The 20525-nt window shown below is 45.0% G+C and overlaps 1 protein-coding gene across 1 annotated transcript in view; it reads right to left on the reverse strand.

Moving 5' to 3' along the window:
- Nucleotides 1–20525, reverse strand: part of LOC126188671 (A disintegrin and metalloproteinase with thrombospondin motifs adt-2-like) — a 204890-nt gene that overhangs the window by 136236 nt on the left and 48129 nt on the right. The window contains exons 3-5 of the mRNA XM_049930276.1: nucleotides 18122–18305; nucleotides 12712–12907; nucleotides 6758–6810 (exon numbers count right to left, since the gene is read on the reverse strand). Of these exons, the coding sequence (XP_049786233.1) occupies nucleotides 6758–6810; nucleotides 12712–12907; nucleotides 18122–18305 (433 nt within the window). The remainder of the gene's footprint in view (nucleotides 1–6757; nucleotides 6811–12711; nucleotides 12908–18121; nucleotides 18306–20525) is intronic.

A 20525-nucleotide genomic window follows, 5' to 3' on the forward strand; every position in this document is an offset into this window, starting at 1 on the left:
GTGAATAAAGAACCAATAGTCTTTCACGAGAACAATATTTTTCGAATACGTGCTATGTCTCAACAGACTGTTTTCTTCGAGGTATTTCTTAAATATCTAACACTGAATGTGTTCCAACTTTATGCAACAAATGAGACCAGAGATATGGGTCTATAATTCAGCTGATTACTTCTATTTCGTTTATTTTCTGTTGATGTGATCTGTGCAAATTTCCAGTCTTTAGCCACGGATCTTTCGTCAAGCGAGCGGTTGTATATGATTGCCAAATTATGGAGTTATTACATCAGAATACTCTGAATGGAACCTTACTGGTATGCATTCACGACCGGAACACTATCTTTAATACGTGACTTAAGCTGGTTCGCTACACTGAGGGCGTCTACTAGGAGAGACATAATTAAAGGATCACTTTTTCGAAACGCCGTAATTGTCTCCCATTGCAACGCTTAATAAAGTTTGAAATCTGGCTCCAAGGTGCCTGGAACATTCCTCTGTGACTGTGCAAAATCGTAGCGCCCTGTGTCGTCACCATCGGGGTCTACGACGCATCGAACAGCAAGGTCTCGACACAGGCGAAAAAAAGCCCACAGTTTGGAAGTTCATGTGAGCTGTCATGTGGGTTAATGATGTCACATCGGCACCAAATTTCACGGCACCAAATTTCAGCGCAGTTCTGCCCAACGCCACCGTCGACATGTCACACGATGAGAAGGTCGTTAAACCCCTCTTTCCCACGTCACACCTTCCTTTGACATCTCTGCGATGGAGGTCACAACACAGCGTTGAATCACGCTTACGAGTGTCCGAGAAAAGCATTCCAGACACTGCGCCGCTCAGAATCGATACGGAAAGGCCTCAGGGGGTGAAACAAAGAGTCTCAATGAAACCACCCCTTCCCTTGGGGCATTGACTCCCGCACGTTTCGCGGTCGGAAAGGACACTTCGCAGTGCGATGACCAATAGGTAGACATTCTTTACGGCCTTTGACACCTTCCGCCGTTTCCACCCTTCTCTAAGTATATTGTGCGGCTGCAGCCCCATTAAACGTGACGGGACTACTGAACAGAAGGGTGTCGAGGTCCATATACATGACACTTATCCGACCCCTGATGACGTACGCAGCTCCTGTCTGGGGATACGCTGCGCCTACATGCCTGCGCCGTCTGCAGCTCATACAAAACAAAGTACCCAAAATCATAAGCAATGCTCCACGATACACACGCATCGCGGACCTTCACCGGGAATACCGACTTAAGACTCTCACGGAGGTAATCCACAAACTCACCACGTGACTATACAGAAACTCCAGACATTCGCAGAACCCGTTTATTCTGAATCTGGGGAACTACGACCACAACCGTAGATGGAAACATAAAAGACCAAAAGACATACTTGTAAGGACCTAACATCTATGGCCAAGCACACGCAAACATAACGGTACAGGTGAGCCCCTGTTAGACGACATTACTGGATATCCAGCTGGAATACACTGCCGAATAACTGGCACCACGCAGGGAAGCCGTACCGTACACTGCATGCAGACAATCTCCACACATCCCCCACACAGTGAGATGATCTATGGCCGATCTCCCACTACTGTATAACGATCTTGATTGTTCAAGGAATGTAGCGGCTGCAGCAACTGGGATACATCGCCATCGCTTGCCACGGTAATGATCCATGATACCCATACTACTTGCATGAACTATCGCAGCTAGTAAACCACTACTGCTCTTACTACACATCCCACTGTCGCAGAGTTTTTTCCCTACGGCACGAGCCTTGGCACTTTTTTCCCTCTGCTCTTCAAATCGCTACCCTCACTCGCGTTTCGTCCACATCTATCACCTGATGGACCGTGGTAATGCGTAGTCTTACCCAGACGCACGGATAACATCACAGCCCAGCATCCTGTGATCCACTTACTAGATAACTAACATGTTGACGGAGGTGACAGTAGAACTTTTGGTTTGGTCACCACGTTGGTCCGGGCGTGGAGGGGCCCCATCTCTCTTTAAAAAAACTTCGGAGTGCAGCGCGATCGCAATTTTTGCACTCCTGCACAGGTTAGAATCACTAGGGAACTTTCAAAACCACTAAGACGAAATTTGGACGAGACCCGAGGCATCAAAGGTTACTTATCCTTTTTCAGCTCTCCCTGTGGCGTGGTTGCAACCTGCACATGCGAGAAAAAATCGAGGTCCTGCTGCACTCCAAATGGGAGTTCAGTGGGGATGCAGCCCCATAAGGTCTTTAAAGAATGGTTGAAACATCCGAAGGCGTCAGCAGCGTCAAAGGTAGTAAAGAACATCTCCCTATTGCTCATCGCAACGCGAAATGTCGTTTTCGACTGCAAAATGTGCGGCAAATCAGCACCACATGGGAAAGGGTCGTTTGATTGACGCTCGTCCGCAGCTCGTGGTCGTGCGGTAGCGTTCTCGCTTCCCACTCCCGGGTTCCCGGGTTCGATTCCCGACGGGGTCAGGGATTTTCTCTGCCTCGTGATGACTGGGTGTTGTGTGATGTCCTTAGGTTAGTTAGGTTTAAGTAGTTCTAAGTTCTAGGGGACTGACGACCATAGCTGTTAAGTCCCAAAGTGCTCAGAGCCATTTGAACCTTTTTTTTTTTATTGACGCCCTTTGTGCCATCTCCTGACGCCTTTCCATGTCGATTCTGAGCGATGCTGTGTCTGGAATGCTTTCCTCGACCACTCTTAAGAAAACCGCGTGATTTCAACGTTGTGAGTCGCTGTTCTGACCTCTATCGCAGAGACGTCAAAACAAAGGGTGAAATGTGGATAAGAGGGGCTTTAACGACCGTCTCACCATATGACACGCCCACAGTGGCGTTGGTCAGAACTGCGGTGAAATTTGGTACCAGTGTGCTTTCATTAACCCACTTTACAACTAACATGAACTTACATACTGTGGGCTTTTATTCGCCTGTGTCGATATTTCGCTGTTCGATGCGTAATAGAGCATGAGGGTGATGACGCATGGCGCCACGTTTTTGCACTGTTACAGAGTACTGTCCTAGGCACCACATCGGAGCCAGATATCAAATTTGTCCTCCCAATGGAAGGCAATTACGGGGTTTCGAAAAAGTGATCCTTTAATTATGTTGCGCAGTGCACTTCTAAGTTACACATGTTGGCAGCTGTTCTTGATTTGAATTCTGAAATATTTATTTCATCATATTTGGTGAAGAAATCTCGAAGAACTGTGTTTAGTAATTCCATTTTGACAGCATCGTTGCTATCACGCTACTTGCCGATGGTATACTTTACATACAACCAGAATCTTTTTGGACTTTCCGCCAGATTTCGAGACAGAATTTCTTTATGGAGACTACTAAAAGCATCTTGCACTGAATTCCGCGCTGAATTTCGGGTTTATGCAAATATTAGAGATTTTTCGGTCTTGTAAATCTGGCAATCTTTTTCCCATTCCTTTCGCAACAGTGTCCCGACCAGTGGAAGATGTGGTGAGCCTCTTATTAATTTACTTGATACGAAACTCTCAGGTTCGTCAATACCATTTTTTTGAATGTAAGCCAGATCTGGTCTATGCTTCCATGCTAGAAATAAGGCCTGTCTATTAGGAAATCATCACGAAAATGTTTATGTCCTTTTTTAAATAGATACATTCTACGTTTATTTGTGGTGGACTTGGATGTTAAGGTAATCAGTCTCTCTACAACGATCTTACACTCGTTAATCGTTGTATCCGTCTTGACGCTCTCTGTATTCTCGCAGGATTGTTTGTTGCGAAAGAGATATAGTATTTCATTGCTATCATTTACACTACGTGTGGGATTCGGGAGGACGACGGTTCAATCCCGTCTCCAGCCATCCTGATTTAGGTTTTCCGTGATTTCCCTAAATCGTTTCAGGCAAATGACGGGATAGATCCTTTGAAAGGGCACGGCCGATTTCCTTCCCAATCCTTCCCTGACCCGAGCTTGAGCTCCGTCTCTAATGACCTCGTTGTCGACGGGACGTTAAACTCTAACCACCACCACCACCACCACTACGTGTGGGCTCCTGAGCTAACTGCTCAAAATAATTTTCAGTAGTAGTTTGGGGGGGCTGAAGTTAACTGGCGATCCCTATACTGAAAATATGAGCGTGAGCACAAGAATCATATGCTGTTTTCGTGTATGAAATGTAATTTAATAATAACTAGAGCTGGGATTTTATGTAATTACTCATCCGTTCCCTTACGTGTAGTTACAAGAAAAATTAAAATGTCGACGAATTTCACTGAAAGGACCCTTACTTCAAATTTACAATAGCTTTACATATTAGAATATTATTGCGGAATTATTATACATTTTTGTAAGTCCCATATATTTTCATAACATAGCAAGAAACAAAAAAAAATACTTTTATTATTGTACTTCTCATACTGTCGTCTGTCCCGTTACACTCAAAGCTTGTTGCACAAGTTCGATGCAGAGAACAATGACTCGTTTTTAACGCTTTCCTTTTTTGTTCTCAAATTCTTCACAATGTGTAAAACTCAGTTGCATTTATGTTAACCATCGTGGCGCCTTCGTTGTCATCAAAGCTGGAAACATGGATTGTCATTGCTATGACTAATGATTGTAAAATAGTCTTATGCCAAACTTGTGATAAACGTATAGGATGTGCGATGGAATTTCAAAGAACAACATTTACGAAGTAGTCTAAATATTATGAGGCAACGGCCTTGCCGTAGTGGATACACCGGTTCCCGTGAGATCAACGAAGTTAAGCGCTGTCGGGCATGGTCGGCACTTGCATGGGTGACCATCCAGGCCGCCATGCGCTGTTGCCATTTTTCTGGGTGCACTCAGCCTCGTGATGCCAATTGAGGAGCTACTCGACCGACTAGTAGCGGCTTCGGTCAAGAATACCATCATGACGACCGGTAGAGTGGTGTGCTGACCCCACGCCCCTCCTATCCGCATCCTCCACTGAGGATGACACGGCGGTCGGATGGTCCCGGTAGGACACTCGTGGCCTGAAGACGGAGTGCTAAATATTAGGAATAATAATAATTTCTTTAAAGAAGCAGGCTCTACTTACACAGTTGTAAGAACAGCCTACACCATCTAATAGTAAATTTTACAAGGAACAATGTTTTACGTTGGTTGCAGGGAATATATCCTGGAAATCTTCATGTTCCTGAATTTAAACATTTTTTACATGAATGCTGCAGCAGTAATATTCCCGACCAGTCTACTCTCAGGAAAAATTACATGGACTCTAGCTATGCTGGCACAGTAGAAAAATATTGGCGCTGAAATTGACAGATCATCTATAAGAAATTCTGCTCATGAACCGACGGAAGCTGTAGGCCTTTTCTTCTATAATCTAATTGTGGGTAAGTTGGACTCTGAGGTTGTATCTAAATCATATTTAATTTATTTTAAACCTTAGGAGGCAACAGATATTTAGAAAATTACTAGTTTCATAATTGATGGACTCAAGGTACTATCCCTACATGGCGTAACAGAAGAAGGATCCTATTGATGTACACAGATGCAGCTTCATACGTGTAGAAAGCGGGCAAATTGCTTAATGCATTTTATCCAAACTTACTGTATGTTACAGTTACGGCTCATGTGTTGCAACGAGTGGCCAAGATAGACATCAATTTCTAAAAGTAAATGCGCTGTTATCAGCAACGAAGAAGGTTTTCTTGAAATGTCCTTATCGTGGACAACGCTACAAGCAGCAGCTACCTGATGTACCTCAGCCTCCGGAGCCAGTGATAGCAAGGTGGGCAGCGTAGAGTGAAGCTGTGATTTTCTGCAGTAAACACTTTGACGCTGTGAAGTCAGCGATGGAGAACTTTCCTTCTGATCCTGCAGGGTCTGTGAGTGGATCCTTGTCAGCATTCAACAGTTCTAAAGTGCTCAGTCCAGTTTCATACAGTTCATTCAGCTGGCTTCCCGACATTATCAAGAAACTTAAGACTTCAAGCATACCTATAGCAGTAATGCAAGATGCAGTTCGAAAGGTCTTTGGTGTACCAGGTGAAATGGTTGATGTAGTTCCCAATAAACTGCAATCTGTGTTGCATAAGAACACCGGACACTCAGATCTTGTTGTTGTGTCTCGCTTATTTAACTGTGCAATTGTCGACCCCCTGAGGGTGTTGTTCCTAGATAGTTCCACTGTATAAATAATCACCGTTGATTTCTTGCAAAACTGAGCGAGCTTTCTTCGTTTATAAAAAACTTATTGTCAGACAGAAAGCTGTGCGTGGCAACAGAACATTTGGGAAAGTGTATTATAATTAATTGTGCATCCCGTTCCAGTGTGACTTAAATGCTTGAATAGGAGACATTTGTAATTCAGTACCTTGTAGCAGAAGTGAACTGATTAAGAATTAACATAGATGTTTGACTAGCCTACATGTGAATTTATATTTTCTAGCAAAAAAAATTAAATTTTGGATTTTACATGTAATTTCTACTTTACATAGTTATTTACATATTTCACCAACTTTGGTTAAATGTTTATGTACCTAATTCTTAATTTCATATTACTTATAATCTGGGCTCTAATAGGTACATTTCATTTGCTATATTGTTTCTCTAAATTCCGTGGCCTAAGGCTAACATTTTTTTGTTGCGTTCCATATACAGACCAGCAATCCAGTGTGGTACGACAGCTACCTGTTTCCGTTTCTCTGACCCGACTTGTGACGAAAAACAAACGTTTAGATAATACCACTAAATTTCGTTAACGTAGTAGAGAAATACTCACAAAAATGTCAGATACTTCGTTGACAAGTGCCTCTCTGTCAGCCACAAGCGGAACTGAAACGATAAAAACAAAAACATTAATATCAGACCAGCATTTAATTTTATATCAAGACTTCTCATTTCTTCTCTGATATGCCTCACAACAGTTTTCTTGTTAAAATGTGATTGAAACTGAGAGGTAACGACACCTCAACAAGTCAGTCATTCTGTTCTATGATAATCAGGGCCAATGTTCGGTATTGTGATTTAACTGCAAGTTAAATTTAATTGAAATAAGTCTGGCAAATTAGAATATAAGTTAAAGCTACATAACTTTTGCAAATTTTCATTCCATGCTGCTTATCAGATTGTTGTTTTGTGATGGCTTACTAATTCGCATTCCGACACTGAAATTGTGCAGCACGTTATTTCTTATTTACTCACTCAGCTACCTTATTAATTATTTAAAATAAAAAATTTCAGAAAGCTTCATTTGCAAATTTCATGAGGTAGGTACATGTAAGTAAACTTTACTGTAAGGCAACGCAATTTTTGCTATAATAGGTTATCTCCAGTCAATTATTTACTTTAGTCGATCAAAAAATGGTTCAAATGGCTCTAAGCACTATGGGACTTAACATCTATGGTCATCAGTCCCCTAGAACTTAGAACTACTTAAACCTAACTAACCTAAGGATAGCACACAACACCCAGTCATCACGAGGCAGAGAAAACACCTGACCCCGCCGGGAATCGAACCCGGGAACCCGGGCGCGGGAAGCGAGAACGCTACCGCACGACCACGAGCTGCGGACTTTAGTCAATCATTTACTTCTTATTCCACACTATTATTTCTGATTTTAATAACGAACTATTACTAACATTTTATGCTGTTATTTGTACCGTGTTGTGTTGGTTATATGTACGTAATCACTTAAACAAATATGTAATGATTGCTGTTGTAATTATCGATTAGGTAACGAACATACATTGTTCAAATGAACTGGCGATCGCGTAACATTACAAATTAATTCATTTTATTTTTCGTGGCAACTCTTTTCTTCGTTTCGTCTTAACCGTGCATGACTGCTCTGTTCTACATACATCGTTCCAAATTCTAGTAAGCAGAGGGTATACAACTATCTATAAAATAATTTGTTGTGCACTTTTCCTCACTAATCAGATGCTCATTTCGGAAACTATTCCCTTAAAATTTTCCTACTGCTATTAGACTCACGTGACCACGGTAAATATATTCAGGTAGCCTATTAGTGAAGAGAAGAATTTACAGTGTCCTGCGACAAGCGTCAATGAAGACAATATTCAATCGGTGCGTGAACTTGTGGAAGACAATCGACACGTTACTGTTGTCGAGACTGCATCGTAGGTATCAGACACACTTGGACCTGGAAAAATTTTGGGAGGCTGGGTTCCACGTCTTCTCAGCAAGGCACAAAAGAAAGTGCGGGAAAACATGTGTCAACGACCTCTAAAGTACTTTGAAGGAGAGACTTTTCTGGACCGTGTCGTGGCCTGTGACGAACCATGGATACATCACCGTACACGACATACCAAGAAGACGAATATAAAGTTGCGGAAAGCTGGAGAGAGGGCAGCGATGTGGACTCGTTAGAGTTTTGGAAAACGGTATTTGGGGCTAAAGAGGCGTATTGCTTGTTAATTACCCGTATTGGCGAAGGACGGCGAGTGCAGCCTCCTATTGAAAGCATCTGTTTCATACTGACATTGCTTAACGCCAAAGGCAACTGATCTGTAATGTCGACAACACGCGGTTGCATAAAGCAGCTCCAGCGCCCGAAAAACTGAACGGGCTACAGTGACATCCTTGTGACAACCGCTTTTTTGGTTCACTAAAAAAGGCCGTAGGAGGGGAATGTCCTGAGGATAACACTGCAGTCGAGGAGTATATGCGCAGTTGAATACTGGGGAAGCCAAATTCTGTCTTCCAGGAAGTAAGTCGACGGAGAAACTGTAATTTTAAAGACGGGAACTACATAGAAAAATAAGGCAGTCCGTTTCCATTGTTATGCATCAGCATTACAGCTATTTTGCGATATTTTGTTTATTCACTGTGTTTGAAAAAGGATCACGTATTCTTACAGGAGGTAGTACTGGTCAAAAGTAGAAATAATTTCCTATAATGATGTACTATCTGATCAAAAGTATCCAGGAAACCCTATGTAATGTGGAAACGACCACAAGATGACGCGAGAGGCGACCCCGCCACTATAAAAGGGAGGCTGAGAAGAGCGTGTTGTCAGTAGAGAAGCAGTAACAATAGAACGTGTCAGCCAGGAGACATCACTGACTTCGCAGCTGGAGTAGTCACTGGGCGGCACACTAGTAACAAATCCCTCAGGGACACTGTGAAGTAGAAATACGAAGGAACAAACACATTTGGGGAGGGTGCTTGTGCGAAGTCGCACGAGATCAGGGTCCGAATCAGTCGTGAGATCTAAAGTGCTACCAGCAGTCTGTCTAGCATAAAGTCTGAGCGAAGAAAGTTAAAAAGAATGGGGGGCAATAGTCGAGCAGCTCCTCGTAAGTGACACACTTCTGTAGACGATGCTAAGCGAGGCTTGAGGTAGCGTAAAGAGCGTTCCACGGAATAGCGGATTACTGGAAACGAGTGATTTTGTGTGATGAATCACGCTATACCCTGTGGTAATCTTACGGAAGGATCAGAGTTAGGCGAATACATGTAGAACGTTAGCTGCCATCATATGTTGTGCCAACAGTGAACTACAGAGGACATAGAGTTATGGTACGAGGGCGTTATTCGTGGTTAAGATGTGCTTCCCTTACAGTGCTTACGAAAACGCTAAGTGAGGAAGGTGATGAACGTATTCTAGAACATTGTGTACCGCGCACAGTAGAGGTACAGTTCGGAGAAGATGAATGGTTCAGATGGTTCAAATGGCTCTGAGCACTATGGGACTTATCATCTGAGGTCACCAGTCCCCTAGAACTTAGAACTACTTAAACCTAACTAACCCAAGGTCATCACACACATCCATGACCGAGGCAGGATTCGAACCTGCGACCGTAGCAGTGGCGTGGTTCCGGACTGAAGTGCCTAGAAGCGCTCGGCCACCGCGTCCGGCGATGATGAATGTATCAGTATGACAATGCACCCTGTCATACAGCAGGATCTACGGGGAAATGGTTAGTGGTTAGTAATATTCCTAAAATGGACTGGCCTGCCCAGAGTCCCGACCCCAACCTTTAGCAAATGGCAGAACGTCGACTTGTCTACAGACCCCAGCGTCCAACTCACTACCTTCTCTGGTTTCGATTCTTGAGGAAGAAAGGGCTGTCATTCCTCCACAGTCATTGAGACACCTCAGTGAAAGTGTGTCCATCAGAGTTCAAGCCGTCATAAAGGCGAAAGATGGACATACCCTATACTAATGTCCACTAAAAGGTGTACGGATACTTTTGATGAGGTTACGCTTGTCTACAAACCAATACCTGTTAAGAAATGGGCCGATGAACATCCGAAGCCGGCCGGGGTGGCAGAGCGGTTCTGGGCGCTACAGTCTGGAACCGCGTGACCGCTATGGTCGCAGGTTCGAATCCTGCCTCGGGCATGGACGTGTGTGATGTCCTTAGGTTAGTTAGGTTTAAGTAGTTCTAAGTTCTAGGGCACTAATGACCTCAGAAGTTAAGTCCCATAGTGCTCAGAGCCATTTGAACCATTTGAACATCCGAAGTTCACAGCCTGCATGTAATTTCAGTTGAGGCGGGGTTCACACGAGATGGGATAGTCAGTTACCACGAAAAGCACTTGTGAGTTGACGAAAATCCTCGAGCAATCTTGAGACATGACGATCACTGTGTAGGCAGGAATTGTCGGCGACAGACTCGTAGCGTCGTTCACTTTATCGAACAGGTTAACAGGTGCTGTGAAGGTGAATAATCGATTTCTGCGCACTGAATTACCAGTGCTGTAGGCTACCGTTACCGTAGCAAAAAGACAACGGCTGTGGTCTATTCACGACGGGACACCACACAATTTTCTACTGATGGTGCAACAATGCCTCACTGCAACGTTTTGTGAGTGGTGGATAGGTCGAGGGGATCCAGTAGTATGGCCTCCCCGTTCTCTAGACCTCCGCACATTGGATGTCTAGCTATGGGGACATTTAAAGACATTAGTGTACGTCGGACCCATCGACAAGCAGACGTTACAGCTGCGTGAGACCAAAAACCCATGACGCAATCAGTATGGCGCAGGTGTATTGGAAAGAGTGTGTGATATACGCGAAGAAGGGCTCAAGGACAGATAACAGATAGATGGGAATGAGAGTACCGTACGGCATTGGCCCCTTACCTACTTGTGTTTATAGTTCATCTTTCCGCCAGCAGAAAGTGCCAAGCGACTGGAAAAACGAGCAGGTGACTACAATATACAAGAAGGGTGAAAGAACGGACGCGCATAATTGCAGACCAATATCCCTAACGTCTGTTTGCTGCAGAATCTTTGGACATATTCTCAGTTGGAATATAACAAATTTTCTTGCGAACGAGAGGTTTATGTATACGTATGAACTTGGTTTCAGGAAATATCGCTCGCGCGAAACTCAGCTTGCTCTTTTCTCACGTAATATGCTGCGAACTATAGATGAAGGGCAACAGACAGATTCCATATTTCTAGATTTCTGGAAACCATTTGACACGCTTCCCCATAGCAGGCTACTAACGAAAGTACAAGCACATGGAATAAGTTCACAGATATGTCAGTGGCTCGAGGACTCCCTTAGTAGTAGAGCCCAGTATGTTGTCAACGACGGCGACGGTTCATCAGAGACAAGGGATCGACAGCAGTGCTCCAGTGAAGTGTGATAGGACTGCTTTTGTTCTCTATACACATGGATGACGTTGCGGTCGGGGTGGGCAACAATCTGCTGTTGTTTGCTGATGATGCCGTGATGTACGGTAAGGTGTCGAAGTTGAGTGACTGTAGGAAGATACATGACGAGTTAGACAAAATTTCCAGTTGGTGTGATGAATGGCAGCGGATGAGTAAGAAGATCAAACCTGTAATGTGCGGACACACTGTTACAAGTGTACAGTTCGATACAGTCACGTCGTTTAAATATCTGGGAGTAACATTGCAAAGCGACATGAGATGGAATTGTGGTATGGAAGGCGAATGGTCGACTTCAGTTTTTTGGGAGAATTTTAAGAAAGAGTGGTTCACCTGTAAAGGAGACCGCATACAGGATGCTGGTGCGACCTATTCTTGAGTAATGTTTGAACTTTTGGTATCCGTTCCAGTTCGGACTGAAGAAAGACATCGAAGCAGTTCAGAGGCGGACTCCTATATTTGTTACCGGTATGTTCGAACAACATGGAAGTGTTACGGAGATGCTTGAGGAACTCAAATGGAAATTCCTGGAGGAAATACGACGTTTTTTCTAGAAACGCTCTTGGGAAAATTTAGAGAACCGGCGTTTGAAGCTGACTGCCGAACGATTCTGCTGCCGCCAAGATACATTGCGCGTAAGGACCACGAAGATAAAATACGAGAAATTAGGTCTCATACGGAGGCATATGGACACTCGTTTTTCCCTCGCTCGATTTGCGAGTGTAACAGGAAAGTAAATGACTAGTAGTGGTACAAGGTAACCTCCCCCACGTGTTGTGCGATGGCTTGCGGAGTATCGATGTAGATGTAGATGTAGAGGACAGATTGTCCCATGCCTTAACAGGTATTGCTTTCCGGAAACTATAATTGTGGGAACTTTTCTTCTGGTTCTGACGAATACTAACTCCTGTAGAAATAAATGACACTTTCTGAACAGGATACATCCTGTATAATGAAGGACCCTACCTACTGTTTTGACAGTTTTTTACTCTTTTGTGCGTTGTTATATAGTGTTTAGTACCACTTCCGACATTGTGTGGAGCTACACGAGTGCTTGAGAAGAGTGAACAGAACACAGCACTTACGCGCGTCTCCGGCGAAGGAAGGTGCGATGAAGGGCGCGCGGCGTACGATGTGCGGCACGCCGGCGGGGGCGGCTGCGCCCTCGCCCACGCCTGCTGAGGCTTCGTCTGCGGAGACGGCCTGCCGCAGCAGCGCGTGCAGCCTCTCGCTCAGCGGCGTGATCTCCAGCGTGTCGTTGTCCAGCACCACGAAGCCTTGCTGCGACCAGACACACACAAACGACACTGCAGTCCGCAACTGCTTCAGCTATAGCAACACCGTCATCGACATACCATCGGTAGGCATACTTTCCACTCTACGTGGGTATTCGTCCCAGAATATCATGCAAGAAACCCTGAGGAGAACCAAGTCCACAGCAAGTTGATTCTTCTCGTGTGGCTCCGTGTTTCATTGGCACCCTAAGGGGGATACGCACTCTTTGTGAATCGTGTGCCTACTGAGCATGTGGTCCTGAGTTACGTAGCACTAGTTTCCCTTTTTAGTCTCCGGTGATGCGTAGTTCCTTATCTTTTCTGTTTGTCTCTCATAGCTGTCTCTGTCACATGTTACACAGTCAGTATACGAGTAAGTCAACACGTGCAAGATATATGAATAAGTTTTTCTTTTCGTTTTGGGTGCAACAGCTACAAATTTATTGCAGTATAGTTATATAGCCGTAGTCCTTCCTCGTGGGTTTATACAAATGTACAAATGTAATTTTTGTGGGTAACAACTGTCGTAAGAAACACGAGTGAGGGCAACATCCCATAGTAATAAAAGCTTTAAGGTAACTTTACGGCCCTAGTGGAGGATGTACTTAGCTAAAAACTCTTAACACAACGCACAGAATGTTACTCTACTCAGGTTGATTCGTCACTGCCAGTTTACAGTAAACAGCTATCCAGAGACGTACCGTATGTCCCAGGGATATCATGCCTCACAATTATATTCTCTAAAAAAAAAAAAGAAAACGATGCAGTACGAAGGAATTATCGGAACATGTCCGTAAATATGATATACATGTACAGACAAATAAATAATTAAAATTTAATAAATATGTACGATTTATTCAAGAGAAAGAGTTTCACAAGGTGAGCAAGTCAACAACTTGTTCGTTCACCTCTGGCCCTTATTTAAGCAGTTATTTGGGTGGCATTGATTGATAGAGTTGTTGTATGTCCTCCTGAGGAACATCGTACCAAATTCTGTAAAAATAGGCGCATCAGGTGGTCTAAATCCCAAGCTGGTTGGAGGGTCCAGCCCATAATGCTCACAATGTTCTCATCTGGGGAGAGGTTGGGCGACCTTGCTGTCCAATGTATGGTTGGATGAGCACGAAGATAAACAGTAGAAACTCTCGCTGTGTTCTGATGTGTAAGACCAGGATCGCTTGCTATGAAGGCTAACAAAACGGGGCTAGAATACCGTGACGTACCGCTGTGCTGTAAGGGAGCCGAGGATGACAACCAAAGAGATCGTATTATGAACATAAAATGCACCCAAAACCATCGCTCGTGGTTGTCGAGCTATATGGCGGGCGGTAGTCAGGTTCGTATCCCACCGTACTCAGGGGCGTCACCAGGCACGTCTACGGCCTGGAATCTCATTCACTGGAGTAGAATTGTCTTCAGTGCTGAATCCCGCTTTGAATTGAGCCCCGATGACCAGCGAAGAGGTGTCTGGAGACGCCCCAGACAGAGATGGTATACCAACCAGACTGTCGCCGCCATACGGTCCGACAACCAGGAGTGATGGTCTGGGATGCAATTTCATTTGATAGTAGGACCTCTTTGGTTGTCACTTACAGCAGAGCGGTACGTCGACGATGTTCTACGCTCCATTTTGTTACACTTCATGGTAAGTGATCCTGGGCTTACATATCAGCAAGGATAATGCCCGCCCGTACACGGCGAGAGTTTCTACCGCTTGTCTTCCTGCTTCTCAAACCGTACATTGGCCAGCAAGGTAGCCGGATCTCTCCGCAATTGAGAACGTTAGAAGCATTATGGGCACGACCCTCCATCCAGCTTGCGATTTTTACGAATATAACGCGCCAGTTGGACAGAATTTTGCACGATATCGTCTCTAGTCCGTTACACGTTCGTCATAAACCAGCACAATAACAGAGGCAAACTACTCTCACGCTCATAAATTAAGGATAATGCTGATACATGGTAAAACAACGCTCTGGTGGGCGGTTTGCGGATTTAAATCATCTCGGGGTATGACTATGCGGTGCATTTGACCTGCGGTCGTCGCACGGTGGCGCTGGCAGCAGTCCACATACGCAGAGGTGTGTTGGTGCATGTCAGAGTACGGTGTAACGAGTAAGTGTGCAGACGTTTTCAGACGTTCCAATGGTGACTGTGTGTTGAAAATGGCTCAAAGAACACATACTGATGACGTTATGAGGGGTAGAATACTAGGGCGACTGGAGGCTGGTCAAACACAGCACGTCGTAGCACGGGCCCTCTGTGTGCCACAAAGTTAAGTAAATGACGTTACACACGTATTGTGTATGCTTCTAATTATATTGCTCTCTGTGTCGGCAACCACTTATTCTTTGACATTCATCCCTGGACGTACCAAGCACCTTCAGTTGACAATCATATTTGGTAAATAAGGAATGCTAGGAATGATCTCTTTCGGTACTTTACTGCACACAGCTGACGAACTGCACTAGCATGCCCGCGATTTTCTCGATAACACAGATGCATATCATTAAGTTCTCCAGATGACTAAGTAACATCCATGAAGTCAGAACTTAAGTATGTGAAGCACAATAAATGGACAACTGCACTCTGACTCAGGTTGATGAGCCGTGTGTTTATAGCACAGCGCCAATGTGTGGAAGGAGTGAACTGAAGGACGACAAGCAATAGTAAACGACTCCCTGTTCACAAACTCAGGTAGATTACTGTGGTTGTGTGTTTGCAGCCTTGACCTCTTCAGTAACAACATAACGTCAGTGAATGAAAGGTTAGCTGCCCAAGTGGTAGGAGGTCAAAAACCTGCCGTAGATGTGGAAACTTTATTTTACGTTTCCAGTTTATTGCAAAATGTTCCGAATTTCATCCTCTACAATCTCCCAAAATTTTAGAAGTTCATACTGTACCATGCTGTATAAATGCCAAGGTGGGAAACAGAACTACACTGAAGAGCCAAAGAAACTGGTATACCTGCCTAATATCGTGTAGGGGCCCCGCAAACATGCAGAACTGCGGCAATTCGACGTGGCATGGACTCGACTAATGTCTGAAGTAGTGCTGGAGGGAATTTACACCAAGAATCCAGCAGGACTCTCCATAAATCGATAAGTGTACGAGGGAGTGGAGATCTCTTCTGAACAGCACGTTATAAGGCATCCCAGATACGCTCAATAACGTCCATGTCTGGGGAGTTTGGTGGCCAGCGGAAGTTTTTAAACTCAGAAGAGTGTTCTTGGAGCCCCTCTGTAGTAATTCTGGACTTGTGGAGTGTCGCATTGTCCTACTGGAACTGCCCAAGTCCGCCGGAACGCACAATGGATATGAATGGATGCAGGTGATTAGACAGGATGCTTACGTACGTGTCATCTGCCAAGAGTCGTATCTAGACGTAACAGGGGTCCCACATCACCATATCACGCCAACTGCACGCGCCCCACACCATCACAGAGCCTCCACCAGTATGGACAGTCCCCTGCTGACATGCAAAGGAGGTTGTCTCCATACCCGTACACAACCATCTCAATACAATCAGAAAAGAGACTCTTCCGACCAGGCAACATGTTTCCAGTCATCAGCAGTCTAATGTCGGTGTTGCCGGGCCCAGACGGTGTCGTGCAGTCATCAAGGGTACACGAGTGGGCCTTCGGCTGAGAAAGTTAATGTCGAAGATACTTCGTTGAATGGTTCGCACGCTGATGACCCAGCACTGAAATCTGCAGCAATTTGCAAAAGGGTTGCACTTCTGTCACGTTAAATGATTCTCTTCAGTCGTCGTTAGCCCCGTTCCTGCAGGTTCTTTCTCTGGCCGCAGCGATGTCGGAGATATGATGTTATACCGGATCCCTGATATTCACGGTACACTCGTGAAATGGTCATACGGGAAAATCCCCGCTTCATCGCTACTTCGTAGATGCTGTGTCCCATCGTTCATGCACCGACTTCGTAGTTCCGCGTTCAAACTCATTTAAATCTCGATAACCTGCCATTGTAGCAGCTGTAACCGATCTAAAAACTGCGCCAGACATTTGTTGTCTTATGTAGGCGTTGCCGACAGCAGCACCGCATTCTGCCTGTTTACATATCTCTGTATTTGAATATGCATGCCTATACCAAATTCTGAAGGTCGCACGGGTAAAATACAGGGAGTGAAAGGCCGCTTACAATTTGTACAGAAACCAGATGGCAGTTATAAGAGTCGAGGGCCATGAAAGGGAAGCAGTGGTTGGGAAGGGAGTGAGACAGGGTTGTAGCCTGTCCCCGATGTTATTCAGTCTGTATACTGAGCAAGCACTAAAGGAAACAAAAGAAAAATTCGGAGTAGGAATTAAAATCTATGGAGAAGAAATTAAAACTTTGAGGTTCGCCGATGACATTGTAATTCTGTCAGAGACAGCAAAGGACTTTGAAGAGTAGTTGAACGGAATGGATAGTGTCTTGAAAGGAGGATATAAGATGAACATCAACAAAAGCAAAACGAGAATAATGGATTGTAGTCGAATGAAGTCGGGTGATGCTGAGGGAATTAGATTAGGAAATGAGACACTTAAAGTACTAAAGGAGTTTTGCTATTTGGGGAGCAAAATAACTGATGATGGTCGAAGTAGGGAGGATATAAAATGAAGACTAGCAATGGTTAAAGAAAGCGTTTCTGCAGAAGAGAAATTTTTTAACATGGAGTATAGATTTGTGTCAGGAAGTCGTTTCTGAAAGTATTTGTATGGAGTGTAGCCATGTATGGAAGTGAAACATGGATGATAAATAGTTTGGACAAGAAGAGAATAGAAGCTTTCGAAATGTCGTGCTAAAGTAGAATGCTGAAGATTAGATTGATAGATCACGTAACTAATGAAGAGGTATTGAACAGAATTGGGGAGAAGAGGAGTTTGTGGCACAACGTGACTAGAAGAAGGGATCGGTTGGTAGGCCATGTTCTGAGGCATCAAGGGATCACCAATTTAGTATTGGAGGGCAACGTGGAGGGTAAAAATCGTAGAGGGAGACCAAGAGACGAATACACTAAACAGATTCAGAAGGATGTAGGTTGCAGTAAGCATTGGGAGATGAAGAAGCTTGCACAGGATACAGTAGCATGGAGAGCTGCATCAAACCAGTCTCTGGACTGAAGATCACAACAAGAACATACCAGTTTCTTTGGCGCTTTGGTGTATATCTGAGGACACGTGACTTTCGTCGTGCGTGACAGGCTGCTGGCATAACGACTCACCACGGCCCTGCTGTGGCAGAGGGAGACGGCTGCGACGGCGGCGCTGTCGGCGTGCAGGTAGTGGCAGGGCGGCGGCGGACCGCCCTCCAGCTGCTGGGGCGCCGCGCCCGGGCGGTCGCGCCTCAACACGCGCAGCCACGGCGGCGCCAGCACTGTATTCGGTCGCAGCCGGAGCTCCACGGGCCTGTGCGCAGCCAACAAGTACAGCGATATTCGACTGCCGTGTCCCACAGTGGCACACGTACTCTCTAATGCACGCAGGAGCAATCTCACCACACAAAAACAAAACACCGATGCCCCCTTCCAAAATACATCACGTTAATAATACGCAACCGCTCCTAATCTTGAAAATGGAATCATTTCAGCCAGTAAAAGAGCCATAACTATGCCATACTAGCTGAAGCCATTTTTCGTGATTAGATCCCTAGAGCTACAAAATTTCTGTGATGTAGATTGCTACCCATCACCCACTCTTCTAAATAGACCCAGATATTTTCTGTTGCATTGAGGTCGGCAGTATCGTGCCATATAGCCAGTGTAAGTGTAGGCCTACACATTACGTGGCATGATAAAGAACTGGAGACAGAAAGTAAATCAGGAGCTACAGATTAATGGAAAAAAATACACTACTGGCCGTTAAAATTGCTACACCACCAAGATGACGTGCTACAGACGCGAAATTTAACCGACAGGAAGAATATGCTGTGATATGCAAATGATTAGCTTCACACAAGATTGGCGCCTGTGGTGACACCTACAACGTGCTGACATGAGGAAAGTTTCTAACCGATTTCTCATACACAAACAGCAGTTGACAGGCGTTGCCTGGTGAAACGTTGTCGTGATGCCTCGTGTAAGGAGGAGATATGCGTACCATCACGTTTCCGACTTTGATAAAGATCGGATTGTAGCCTAGCGCGATTGCGGTGTATCGAGATCCAATGACTGTTGGTCGAGATCCAATGACTGTTAGCAGCATATGGAATCGGTGGGTTCAGGAGGGTAATAAGGAACGCCATGCTGCATCCCAACGGCCTCGTATCACTAGCAGTCGAGATGACAGGCATCTTATCCACACGGCTGTAACGGGTCGTGCAGCCACGTCTCGATCCCTGAGTCAACAGATGGGGACGTTTGAAAGACAACAACCATCTGCACGAACAGTTCGACGACATTTGCAGCAGCATGGACTATCAGCTCGGAGACCATGGTTACCCTTGCTGCTGCATCACAGACAGGAGCGCCTGCGATGGTGCACGAACCTGGATGCGCGAATGGTAAAACGTTATTTTTTCGGACGAATCCAAGTTCTGCTTATAGTATCATGATGTTCGCATCCGTGTTTGGCGACATGGCGATGAACGCACATTGGAAGCGTGTATTCGTCATCTCCATACTGGCGTATCAACCGGCGTGATGGCATGGGGTGCCATTGGTTACACGTCTCGGTCACCTCTTGTTCGCATCGATGGCACTTTGAACAGTGCACGTTACATTTCAGATGTGTTACGATCCGTGGCTCTACCCTCCATACGATCCCTGCGAAACCCTACATTTCAGCAGGATAATGCACGACCGCATGTTTCAGGTCCTGTACTGGCCTTTCTGGATACAGAAAATGTTCGACTTCTGCCTTGGCCAGCACATTCTCCAGGTCTCTCACCAATTGAAAACGTCTGGTCAATGGTGGCCGAGCAACTGGCTCGTCACAATACGCCAGTCACTACTCTTGATGAACTGTGGTATCGTGTTGAAGCTGCATGGGTAGCTGTACCTTAACACGCCATCCAAGCTCTGTTTGACTCAATGCCCAGGCGTATCAAGGCCGTTATTACGGCCCAAGGTGGTTGTCCTTGTTACTGATTTCTCAGGATCTATACACCCAAATTGCGTGAAAATGTAATCACATGTCAGTTCTAGTCTAGTATATTTGTCCCATGAATTCCCGTTTATCATCTGCATTTCTTCTTGGTGTAGCAATTTTAATGGCCAATATTGTAGCTAATGTAACAATTTTGGAAGAAAGTGAAGCTGAACTACAAAAACGAATTTATAAACTACAATTAGGAAAAAGAGAATAATACTTTTATACTTCAATAAACAAAACTGAAATCACGGCTCATCATGCGGAATACCGAGCGAGGTGGCGCAGTGGCTAGCACACTGGACTCGCATTCGGGAGGACGACGGTTCAATCCCGCGTCCAGGCATCCTGATTTAGGTTTTCCGTGATTTCCCTAAATCGTTTGAGACAAAGGGCGGGATGGTTCCTCTGAAAAGGGCACAGCCGAATTCCTTACCCATCCTTCCTTAATCCGATGAGACCTATGACCTCGCAATTTGGTCTCCTCCCCGAAAACAACCCACAATCCATCCGGAATATCCAAATAATCAAAAATAGAAA

The sequence above is a fragment of the Schistocerca cancellata genome, chromosome 5 (genome assembly GCF_023864275.1).
Source record: "Schistocerca cancellata isolate TAMUIC-IGC-003103 chromosome 5, iqSchCanc2.1, whole genome shotgun sequence".
NCBI lineage: Eukaryota > Metazoa > Arthropoda > Insecta > Orthoptera > Acrididae > Schistocerca > Schistocerca cancellata.